The following is a 13,008-nucleotide window of genomic DNA, read 5'->3' as shown; positions in this document are numbered from 1 at the left end:
AGTATTCAAAAGTAAGAATTATATTTTTTGACATCAATAACTTGCTGTAGCCGATTGTTTTGATTGCATTTACAAAAGAACAAAAAAATTGTTGAAAATGAGAATTCCCAAACCGGCATGTGTCAGCAACATCTTTGTCATTCAACGTTGTCAAGGTAACATGTGCTCTGGTGAAGTGCTGTCCCAATCCCATATATACCTATCTGAGGCCATGTGGCCTCACACACTCGCTCACTTAGCACCTGCGATCAATTATTTCTGTGAGTCCTTATTCCTCAGGGCGCACTTTGGGATTGGGCCATGGAGAGCACCAACTCTGGTGTTGGCATCTTAAAGCTGGCCTGTTCACTCTCCTCCGTAACCTACTAGTGAACATCAGTCTGTGGTGTGGGCATCTTAAAGCTGGCCTGGTTCACTCTCCTTCGTGATCCACTCGTGTACACCAGTATGTGGTGTGGGCGTCTTAAAGCTGGTTAACTCCTTCGTGATCCACTAGTGAACATCAGTCTGCGGTGTGGGCTTCTTAAAGCTGGTACACTCTCCTTCGTCACCCACTAGTGTACATCAGTATGCGGTGTGGGCGTCTTAAAGCTGGTTCACTCTCCTTCGTGATCCACTAGTGTACATCAGTATGTAGTGTGGGCATTTTAAAGCTGGTTCACTCTCCTTCGTGACCCACTAGTGTACATCATTTGTAGGACAGTGCTGTCCATCTAGATCAACATTACAAACACAGTAATTGCATCTGACAGTTTGTATTCTGAAGATGGAGGAATATACTTACTGCCCTTATAACCTTGTTAGGTGCATTTATAAAATAAACAATATTAGACCCAGTTTATAATGTTATGTGGCTCTTCTCCAAAGCTGACAGGCTGTCATGGTTTTAATCAATTGGTCACGTTTTAGATTGGCTTAACAAATTTAAAAGTTAATCGAGTGAGTTGAGCCTGGATGAATCGTTAATAATGTGCATTTTATCAAATCAATTAAAGTAATATATTGCTCAAGCTAATGGGTACGCTGATTGAAAACAGGCCTATATCAGAATTGGTCAGTCCCTGTCTTTCATTTTGTTAGCTTTTCCCTTCATATTTATTGCTTTTAGTCACAGAATGTTTACTTGGGAACTTGCATACCTATGCATACAAATACTTTATTTATTAATGGCTATATGCTGAAAACTCTTAAAAACGAACTATTAAAAAAAAAAGTATTGCATACGATGTACAAGAATTGACTGAAATGTAGGCCTACATCAAATTGCCAGTCCTTGATGTTGTCCCTGGTATTGGCAATACTTCCATTGCTGTGAAAACCCTTTGTGTAAAACAAAACAAAGGCCTATAAACGGGACTATAGCAAGTATATTTGACCTAATTTTCTCTTTTGAAACACTCTACAAAATGTGATCTAGTGCACCATGGGTGACTCCCAGGACAGTGACGAAGACCTTCTCTCACTCCCCGATCCCGTGGTGTCCCCTCCTCGCACTCAATGGTCAGTGCAGCTGTCCACCCTCCCACCCAAACTCCTTCACAGCCTAATGTCCTTCCAGAAGGAAGGTGTGGAATTCGCCTTGTCAAGGAATGGAAGGTAAGGGTGTGCATGTGTCGTAGAGCGGGTTGACTGGTAACAGGAAGGCTGCTAGATCAATCCTGAGTGTCCAGGTGTCCTTGAGCAAGATGCCTCCCCCTGAAATAATGGTTGTAAATTGCTTTGTATAAAAGAGCAGCAAAATCCCCTAAATGTAAATGTATCTGTAACATAAATTCCTGATTGAATATATTATACGCCGAGATGTCTGTGCATCTGCGTTTGCCTGCCTTACCCAGATTCAGACGAGTCGTAGCTCCTGTTCGTGTAAGGGGAACATAATTTGTACTTATTTTTATTTCCAATATTTTCATAATAGTTGCTTATTAATGAGTGCAAAGTCACAGCAGCGAATATAGTGCAAAATGATCTGTGTGTATAGATAAACTCGTTGGGAATAAGTGACCGCTCTGTCACACATTCAAAATCTTTGGAAAGTAATTTAATGAAGTACAATTTACAGATACCTCAGCCTATTGCTTTAAGTTCTTGTTGTAATTGAGACCAAAACTTATTTTTGTCAATTTCATCTTTATGGCCCCAGTTAAAATGTCAAAGGGCTTCACGGGTCACATTTTAGGACATCATCATTGTCCTAGCCCCCAAAAATAAAAACTCAAAGGTGATGATCAAGGAAGAATCGTTAAGAAGGAACGCAGACGGATGGGTCACCCTTCAGGGGATGCTTAGGAGTTGCTGCAAAGAAAAACAAAAAAAATCAGTTTTTAGTTCATTTATTTTTATATTTTGAGAGTAGTTGCTCCAAATAAAACATGGATGTGTTGAGCAAGCAAGACTATTCGATAGTGACTGTAAACTTGGAGGCCAAAAAAAAAAAAAAAAAAGTAAACTTAATGGAAAGTAGGACAGTTTGAAGGGCAATTCCCAGTTTGCATACACAGTACATGTGTCAAGCTTAATGCTGCTCCAGGCTCAGTAAGTAGGTCTCGTTAAACTACCTTTTTAAAATACCACAAAACCATAACCTTATATATGAAATTTTAATATTGATTTAGGCCTCTGCAACGTGTCTATTGTTTTCTTGCCGTGTTTTAAATGGGGCGTCTCCATGACGACCTTACTGTTATGCTAACCGCTACGCTTCCAGCCGCTATTCCTCCGGTGGCCTCCTCCAAGGGCTAGTGCTGCCGATATGTTAGCAATATGCTACACTTCGGAGCAAGTACTTCCCATTTCCTCTTTCCCCTCGCACCGCATCGACCCAAGCCAGTGTTCCCGGGGAAGGGGTCATGCAGTGCGTGAAAGTGAAGCCAATCAGAGCGGCCATATTGATTACCACTGGAAGGCTAGGCTTCGTAACACAGACCGGGGTCAAAGGTCTATTGGCTGAATTGCGCTGTTTGGCTGTTGGGAGGGTTTTTGCCAGCCAAGTCAATTTGCCAGTCAAAAACAAGAACAACCTACGACCAATTAATGAGTCAGAGGTGTGTGTGTGTGTGTGTGTGTGTGTGTGTGTGTGTGTGTGTGTGTGTGTGTGTGTGTGAGAGAGAGATATGACAGGCACAGGGAGAGATCCAGTCGCCTGCACCCGGGACATTGACTAGCTTGCAGGTTTAGTGTGGGACAGTGCAACGAATGGGAAGCAATGTGGGAATTAATGGGGTATTTAGCTTTAGTGCACGCTCTGTCTTACGGATGTATGAGTTGCAAACTCTCAGACCCACATCACCATTATTGCAAGCAATTATCTTTCTTTTTCTTTTTTTTCTTTTGTTGATTGCAAGAGTAAACAGACTGACTGGCGAGTGACTAATGTTTTAACCCTCAATCAGATATTTATCTCCCACACAAACTGTTGTACGCAAGAAAGGTTATGGTCCAGGATTAAGAGGTGTGATCATTTCAACTGCAATTATTTCAACAAGTTTAATTTAGAAAAAAGGTTAAACGTATGAGAAACCTTTTGGATCCGATCTGTAGGGATTGGACAGTACATGCCTAAGAAAAGGAAGCCCAAGAACATACAAGCATTTGCGTATCTTACCATTGAACGTCTTGGCTTTTTAAGCAGGAAATTACCAAATGTTGGCATGATACAGCTCCACGTTGTGAGTGTAAGATGCTCAAAGTGAGAAGTGATCGAAAATATTCAAAATGTGTGTTGTAAAGGGAGAAGCCTCTGAACACTGACGATGGGTGAGCTGAAAGACTCAGAGATGAGAGTGAGTACATAAGCTCATCAACATAGAAATAATAATAAAGCGCCATGACACCGGTCCCAGGAGGACCCAGGCAGGTTTTTTTTCGAGATAACGCAGGCATGGTGCGAGGGTGACTGACTGTGGTCCGCCACGTCGCCACGGCAACGGCCCCGCTGAATCCTCTCAGACTGCTGCAGTCACTGCCACACACTCAGGTTATTTAAAGGAGAATGATTAATGCATTGAAGGAGGCCTCGCACCTGCCCTACTCCCCTGTGTGTGTGCGTGTGTGTGTGTGTGTGTGTGTGTGTGTTTTGGGCTGGTTGATAGTCATAGTTATTTCGGTTCACTTGCAGTTGCATTCTTGTGTGTGTGTGTCGTTTTTGTCTATATGAGTTCTTTCTAGCCTTGTGATTGTGTGCGCGTGCATGTCAAATGTGTGTGTTTATGCCAGTGTGTGTGTGCTGACTCGGCCGCTGTGCTGGCAATTAGAAAAACCACCAGTGGCTTGGCACACATAAATCATAGAGGGAGAGAGACCTAGAGAGACAGAGGGAGAGAGAGAGAGAGCCCTTGAGCAAAGCATGTTTGTACCAGCTGCAGTGTTTAGGCTGTCTGGGTATGAATCGTACCGGTAAGTGTTGATTGTGTGTTTGTAACTCCATCTATGAATAATGTAGTCATACTGCTCATCCATTACAATATAACTAAGATAATGTATTTCTGCATCTAACCACTCATACATTCATTAAGAGCTAGATATTCCTGTACATGGGTTCGAAAGTCATTCAATAAAGTTTTGCTTCTCTGTTTTCTATTGTTCCCCAGATGTATGATCGCAGATGAGGTAAGCCCAAAGATAATCCCTCCTTCCCGCCCCCCCGCATCTATACCTCCACCTCACCCAAAATAATTAAATACAACAATTTCATGTCGAAACCAAACCTCGTCCATAGAGTCCCCACTTCCTCCCTCCCAAAATTAATTTATCAATCCCTGTCCCTCCCCCATCCCCCCCACCAGAGCTCTCTCTCTCTCTCTCTCTCTCTCTCTCTCTCTCTCTCTCTCTCTCTCTCTCTCTCTCTCTCTCTCTCTCTCTCTCTCTCTCTCTCTCTCTCTCTCTCTCTCTCTCTCTCAGCAGCCCCCCCTAATCTGTTTTGACACGGGAATCACTCCCGGGTTCTTATTATTTGGGGCTTCTCGCGCGTCCAGCCCAGCATGTCATATGTAATTTAAAAACCCGCAGAGAGAAGAAATCTCTCTATCTCTCGCTGTCTCTCTTTCTCTGTGTCTTTGTGTGTGTGTGTCTCTCCCTCCCTCACACCTGCTACCTGCGCCTCCACCTCAACCTCCTCCGTCAACGTCTACCTTCTCCCTCGGCCCCCTCCCCACCCCTCGCTACACTAACCCCCTCCTCGTTGTTACTGCCACCTTCAACCTCACTCTCAAACCTCCTCCTCCCTCCTCCCCCCTCCGCCACCCACCCCTACTACCTCCACCAACTCATTTCCCACCCTGCTTACCTCCCACTCCCAACCCCTCCTTGCTGCCCCAACTGCCACCTTGCTGCCCACACCTACACCCTCCAACCCCCTGCCAGCAATGTTAGTCTCCTCGACCCCTCGTCTCCTCAAACCCCCCTCTCCTACTTGTCTCCGTTCTACCGCCCCACCCTCACATCCGCCCACGCCCTTCCCTCCTCAGATGGGTCTGGGCAAGACCATCCAGGCCATCGCGGCGGCCTACGCCTACCGCGCGGAGTGGCCCCTGCTGGTGGTGGTGCCCTCGTCGCTGCGTTACCCCTGGGTGGAGGAGCTGGAGCGCTGGCTGCCAGAGCTGCAGCCCGGAGACATCAACCTGGTGGAGAGCCGGAGCCACACCGCGTGAGTCTAGTCATAATTCCCTCGTCAAAATGGAGTGTTAAACCAGACACTTTTATCTGAGTCACAGGGGAGGCGCAGAACCATTTGAACACTGGAAATCCGAGTAGGCTAGCAACAATAAAAACGTTTCTATGAACTTCTACTGGACAGAGTGCAGATGTTTTTTTTATTATTTTTTATTGATCACTCAAAATTAAAGAATTTAATTAGGAACCCATCATTAACGTAATCACGCGTTACTTTTGATTTTTTCGTGCTGTCACGTTTTGACATTACCAAGGAGTGGTAATAAAGTGCTAATCAAAATGATGTGATCATCACCCCTGATAGACCGCGAAGCAAAAGAGAAAAAACGCCAGTCTTTCTGTTTCAACATAAGATATTTTCTCTCATCTCTGGTCTTTTTACTTTTACTTAGTTCATTCATCACCAAAGATTTCTTCCTTTTATTTCTTAGTTACCTCTGTGATACGCCGTTCGTGATAGTTTTAGGTAATTTATTGTCACCTTGGAGATGGGAATACATTCTAAATAACCTTAAAGTAACACAGAAAGCAGCAAGGAAGCTGTGAAACTCTCACACTAGGGCGGGGTCGTCAAACTCAATGTGTTGATGACTGAAATCCAGATGCGAAAGCTCTCTCTCTCTCTCTCGAAGTCAAAATGATACCAGGCAGATGGCTTAACACTGCTCCAACATAGAGGAGAGAAAAGAGCTTAATTATGTGTGTGCTGGTTTTTTAGAGATAACGTGTGTGGTGTTGAAGTAAGCTTGTCAGGTATGCTTTTTCGTAGTCTCAGTGAGAATGATGGCAGACAACCTCAAATCTGGCCATTCGCTTCATATTTACTTCATGCCGCTGGAGGCGGGACGTGAAAGTGCGTGATTGGCCAACGGCGAACCCAAGCGCTTAGCACTAGTAAACTGTCAAAGAGTCTGTAAAGGTTTGAAAACAATACTGTGAACAACGCTCAGAAGAACACTCTTCTGAACGCTTGGTCCACTCGCCAATGAGTTTCCCTTTGGTAGAACGTCTCCATTCTGTAGGCTGTTCTGTGAGATCTTACCGTTAGGCCCACTGCATAAGTAAGCTGTTCTATTTTGCAACATACCAAACTCAGGTAGGCTTGTCCATTACTTACAAGTTTGGTGTGTGTGTGTGTGTGTGTGTGTGTGTGTGTGTGTGTGTGTGTGTGTGTGTGTGTGTGTGTGTGTGTGTGTGTGTGTGTGTGTGTGTGTGTGTGTGTGTGTGCTCCCCCAGGGGCTTTGTCAGCAGCAAGGTGACGGTGCTGGGCTACGGCCTGCTCACCAGCGACGCCCGGCCCCTCCTGGAGGCCTTAGGTCGGCAACGCTTCTCCGTGGTGGTGGTGGACGAGTCGCACTACATGAAGACCCGCAACGCCGCCCGCACCAAGATCCTGGCGCCCATCGTGCAGAGCGCCAAGCGAGCCTTCCTGCTCACAGGCACGCCCGCGCTGGGCCGCCCCGAAGAGGTGAGGGGGGAGTTCGGTTAACATTACATTACGTTTTGCGCTTTCACCCAAAGCAACTTCAATAAGTACATTTGTCAGAAGAAGGAGAAACAATAATATACTGCTGTCGGTACAGTAAGGATGTTCATAAAACCAAGTGCCAAGCACTAACTATCGCTAGGTTAACCCATTCCCCGTGTACAACAAAGGTAGCTAGGATAAGACGCTACACAACTACTATAAAGTACTATAACTAAGTACGACATAATGTAAGTGCGTACATTAAGTGCCAGGATGTACAACATACAATAAGTATTAGGGGTGGGAGGGGGTGGCTATGCAGAGTCTAGGTGAACTCTGAACAACTGAGTTTTGAGTTAACTGTTTGTAGCGCAACCAGAAAATGACATCGGATCAAGTACTCCCCATGCAAAGCTCACGGGGCTTGCTTGTATCCGCTCTCTTCGCATAGGACTCAGGTCTATTTGGTAAGTGAAACAATCTAAAATGCTACTTCCAGCACTGCTTCCATGAGCCCCAACTCGTACTAAAATTTCCACCATCTTTTGCTTTAGCAAGACTCCAAAATCCACACCGGTATGTTCCGCTGTCCCACAAAAAACATATTTTGTGTATTTTAACGGTTAAATGTTGAACTTTTGAACGTCGTTCTTTAATGCCTGTGCCACTGAGATAACACATGACTGTTGAAGTTAAGTCCAAATATTGAAGTGTATGTTTTACTTTGTGTCTATTGCTTTTGACTTGATGAGAGTGGATATATCTGATAGGGATGGGTCAGAATATTTGATTATTTGATTATTCGTTCCCGAGGGTCAAAGCAGATTTTTTACATTTGGACGGTTAACATTTTTTCCCATTCAAATAAACCATTCATTTATATTTTCATGCGTTTTACAATCCAAATATAAAGTTTTTCACAAGCCATAACTTTGTTTCCCTGGTAACGTCTGACTAATACCTGGAACAATCATTAAAAACCTTACGGGAGGGTAATGATTGTTCCAGGTTTTAGTCAAACCCTCAGGCGTTAGAACGGGAGGTATTCTAGTCCAGTGGTTCTTAAACTTTTCCCCTGGCGACCCCCAAAAATTCCCTAGTGACGTCTGGCAACCCCCTCTTTATTTTTCTATTTAAAAAAAAAAATATATATAGTTATTTCAACCAATCATGTGTCTTTAAGCGCAAACAAACAGGGCCAGCAGTAATATATTTATATATATATATTTTTTTTAATTTAATTTTAAAACCTACGGTGGCGCTGAGCATTCACCAAATAAAAAAAAGTTTCACAGCTAATGTAGCCGTTAGCACACTCAGGATCTCGTAATTACGAGATAATATCTCGTAATTACGAGATAAGGATCTCGTAATTACGAGAAAAGATCTAGTAATTATGAGATAAGGATCTCGTAATTACGAGATCAAATATCATATTTACGACATAAGGATCTCGTTTACGAGAAAAGGATCACGCCTCTCATTCATCAATAACGTTGCTGTCTAGCTGCAGGCCGGCAAAGATGACGCTATCTGACGCTATCGTATTTAATCTCCTGCTCGGGTTGAGGCATTGGGTAATATTGATGTTCCTTAAAAGAGAGGAGGGCATTAATATAAGTATGTCAACATTGCGCAGACATCTGAAGTCATTGGGACTGTTCAGGAGAGAAGCCCAGTCGGAGCTGCTACAAGTGGCTCTCTTCCTGCAGGAGCAGTTGAACCAGTACGGGATGCTTGTTCCATCATTTGATGTGCCAAAGCCCCTCGAATATTGACGCGTTAATTGTTCAGTGGACCCCAGAAGTGGAAATGTTGTTGTCGTGGTGGTTTAAAGGGCATGTGGCTGGCCCCTCACATTGCAGCTCTTAAAAGTTGAATACAGCAGTGTATTATGTGTTTAACGTTATACCATGCATTATTGTTCAGAAAACGTCTTACCTCAAGCACTTTTCCAATTAATGAGCTAAATTGTTTTTATACAAATCAATAAAATATTGTTTTTGTGGGGAAATAGAATTTTTGTCCCACTGCCCACATTCGATTTTGTTTTAATATTGGCTGTGACAGTATGTCACATAATTAATGTATTCAAATTAAAAATACTATGTTCATAGTAAAGGCAAACGCTGTCAGTTGTTAAATTATTTAAAAAAAAACCTTCACAGTGGTATAATGAGTAGAGATGTCCGATATTATCGGCCCACCGATATTATCGGCCCGATATTAGCATAAAAATGTAGTATCTGTCAATATCGGTATCAGATTTTTTTTGCCTTAAAACCGATTTTTTTATTTTTATTTTTTTTTATAGCTCAAATAAATGTTTTCAAAATTGTGCAGTACAGTGCACATTGTAATTGACTCATATTTGTGCATTTATTCAACTAAGGTTATTGAGTTTTAGTTAAAGAAACATACTGCTATGTTGCACATAGTTGTTCTGGTACAATGTTTTATCATTTGTGAAGTCAAGTTTGCCCTATTTGTTGTGGGCATTGTCAAGATTATCTCAGGGAGAGTGTAATCCAAACTGTTGTCTGAGACCATTAAAAAAATAAAAATAAACATGGCACTTTTCCCTTAAATTAAGTTGAAGTATTTTTCATATTTTGCACAGACAATGTTAACATTTGGAAAGCCTTGTTGCATTCAAGAATGCATCCAGTGGGGCACCACAATAACATTAAGCATGTTGTGTTAATTCCACAACAGGAGATATGTAATGTTACCTAAATTAGGTTTGAGGAAAAATAACCCAAATATCGACATCGGTATCGGCTGATATCGGAATCGAAAATTTAGAGTTGGACAATATCGCATATCGGATATCGGCAAAAAAGCCAATATCGGACATCCCTAATAATGAGCACATACCGCTGACTGAAGTGATCTATTGCTTTTATACAACGGCTACTATTATGGCAAAACGAAAGTCATAGGCACACTACATTTAAAAAAAAAAACAAGAAAGTCAAAGTAGCTGTTTTATTAAAGAATACAAAAAAGTAGTCCCTCTTGGCTGCCTTCAAAATGCACGACGGTCGCTATGCAACACACTTTAGCGTCCCTCCGAGAGAACGGTTGTAGCGGTTTCCACGTCAAAGTTTAAATATCTTTAAAGATTGATAGTATGAGTGACTACCAAGCCTGCTTGGATGCATTTCAGATGCATCAATTTGTATCCGTGAAGCATCCCGTACTGGTTCAACTGCTCCTGCAGGAAGCGAGCCACTTGTAGCAGGTCCGACTGGGCTTTTCTCCTGAGCAGTCCCAATGACTTCGTCTGCGCAATGTTGACATACTTATATTAATGCCCTCCTCACTTTTAAGGAACATCAATATTTCCCAATGCCTCAACCCGAGCAGGAAATAAAACACGATAGCGTCGGATAGCGTCATCTTTGCCGGCCAATGACTTCAGATGTCTGCGTAATGTTGACATACTTATATTAATGCCCTCCTCACTTTTAAGGAACATCCATATTTCCCAATGCGTCAACCCGAGCAGGAAATAAAGTACGATAGCGTCGGATAGCGTCATCTTTGCCGGCCAATGACTTCAGATGTCTGCGCAATGTTGACATACTTAATACCCTCCTCACCTTTAAGGAACATCAACATTTCCCAATGCCTCAACCCGAGCAGGAGATTAAATACGATAGCGTCGGATAGCGTCATCTTTGCCGGCCTGCAGCTAGCCAGCAACGTTATTGATGAATGAGAGGCGTGATCCTTTTCTCGTAAACGAGATCCTTATGTCGTAAATATGATATTTTATCTCGTAATTACGAGATCCGTATCTCGTAATTACGAGATCTTTTCTCGTAATTACGAGATCCTTATCTCGTAATTACGAGATATTATCTCGTAATTACGAGATCCTGAATGTGCTAACGGCTACATTAGCTGTGAAACTTTTTTTTATTTGGTGAATGCTCAGCGCCACCGTAAAAACCTGTCCTGTTCATCGCATGTTCCCACAATCGTACATACTGAAAGGAAAAGAAAATTAATAAAAAAAATAAATAATAATTAATTAAAAATGAAAAAAAAAATACATTTTGACATTTTTAATGACCCACCAAAAACTTTCCGCGACCCCCACTTTGAGAACCACTGTTTTAGTCCACTCAGCTATGAGCCAGAGAGCTAACGTTATGCACTGTACATATTTATAATTTGAAATTCGTCCCAGTCTTTATACCACAGATACTCTAGGGTCTATAGCATATAACCGCGTTTTCTGATTACAGCTTAATGCATTTTTCACAATTTACCAGCTCTCGTTTGAAGGCTGAAAAGACAATTTGACTGGAACTACCTAGCAGGTAGTTGTTTTTTTGTGTTTAAGATATTAAGTGTTTTATTGCCGATGATCCATGACTGCCTTTGGGAATGTCGGCACTCATCGAATAATTGATTATTCGTTCCATACCACCCACTGATTGTTCGAACATGAAAAATGTGAGTTATTCACATCCCTAATATCTGACAGAGCTACGATGAGCATCAAGCCCTTTCTCTACCTTACAATTAAACATCAGCTCCAGACAAACTCTGTTCACACACTGCAGTTCATGTTATATCTGTAGAGCTTGATATTGCATCAAGTATGTCACTCTGGAAGACACCGTCATTCACAGTTAAGGCGTCAGAATATCGATAAGTTGTCACATGACCCCAAACCACCACAAGAAACGGCAGTATAAGGTGACATCAGTTTGCAGCAATTGACCTGTCGCTAAGCTCCGCCCTTAGAACGCTGATGAGCCAATGATATTCCAGCCTCAACTATACTCGGACATCGGCTCGGACAACTCCATTGAAGACAACAGGGAGGAGGCGTAATATAACAATTGAATGGTGGAGTTATGTTGTTTGTGTAAAAAAATTAAACATAGATAAACGATGTGCTTGGGGTGCAACACGGACAGTCGGTATCCTGAGAGGCTGGAGAATGGGGTATATTTCATCCCTTTATCCAAGCCACAACGGGGCAAGAAAAAGTGTGTAATGTGGATCAGAATACCAACTGAATTTAAGCTTGTTACCTTCTGTATGTATTTTAAACTTTTGAATACCCCTCCATAGCGTAATGTAGTCCCTTTTCGCCCAGAATTTCTCCAAAACCTGCTTTGATGGAATGTCAGCTGGCATTTTTCCATATGTTTTTGTTATTGAGTCTGGTATGTTTGTCTGAGTTCGTCATGGTAACGTCGGGGGGCGTGACTTAGTGACTGGTCAATTACCAACCAATCAATAACATTTACTTATATTTCAACTTGTTGTGGGGTGTGTGTTCTAAATGTTTTTCTTTCCATCATCATCATCATAATCCTCACTATGCACACACAGCTTTTTATGCAGATCGATGCACTGTACCCGAAGATGTTTGGAACTTGGACAGAGTATGCTAAGAAATACTGCAACGCACACTACAGGTAAAGTTATGGGTTATTTATGTTATTTTCCCAATAATGTTGCAACTTTGATTTGAGATTTTTAGTTTAATTTGTCAACTCTTACTGAAACCTTTTCTGTGACCACCAAATTCCTTATAACTTAGACACATAGAATCATCAAAAACGGTTAAATGATCTAGGTAGAATTTGTTTTGCTTTAGCACCCAGCTGTCTCACACACACACACACACACACACACACACACACACACACACACACACACACACACACACACACACACACACACACACACACACACACACACACACACACACACGTATACCAATACCAAGTCAGGGCGTGCTGAGCTTGGAGCAGCAGGAGGTTCCCTGCTGTGTGTGGAGGAGGAGAGAGGGAGACAGGTGGCGTTCACAGACAGCCAACCTGGGAATGCCAAGTGGCCGGTCA

General features: G+C 42.6%; 1 protein-coding gene across 3 annotated transcripts in view; it reads left to right on the top strand.

Moving 5' to 3' along the window:
• The window catches only part of zranb3 (zinc finger, RAN-binding domain containing 3), a 99,993-nt gene that overhangs the window by 1,105 nt on the left and 85,880 nt on the right, over positions 1-13,008 (top strand). For all 3 annotated transcript variants that reach the window (XM_030353410.1, XM_030353412.1, XM_030353411.1), the window contains exons 2-6: positions 1,418-1,596; positions 4,587-4,605; positions 5,463-5,641; positions 6,904-7,135; positions 12,494-12,579. In XM_030353410.1, coding sequence (XP_030209270.1) covers positions 1,418-1,596; positions 4,587-4,605; positions 5,463-5,641; positions 6,904-7,135; positions 12,494-12,579 — 695 coding nt within the window. The remainder of the gene's footprint in view (positions 1-1,417; positions 1,597-4,586; positions 4,606-5,462; positions 5,642-6,903; positions 7,136-12,493; positions 12,580-13,008) is intronic.

Source organism: Gadus morhua, chromosome 4 (genome assembly GCF_902167405.1).
Source record: "Gadus morhua chromosome 4, gadMor3.0, whole genome shotgun sequence".
Classification (NCBI taxonomy): Eukaryota; Metazoa; Chordata; class Actinopteri; order Gadiformes; family Gadidae; genus Gadus; species Gadus morhua.
Note: the sequence above shows the minus strand (reverse complement) of the source record. Positions and strands in the feature narration are given on the sequence as shown.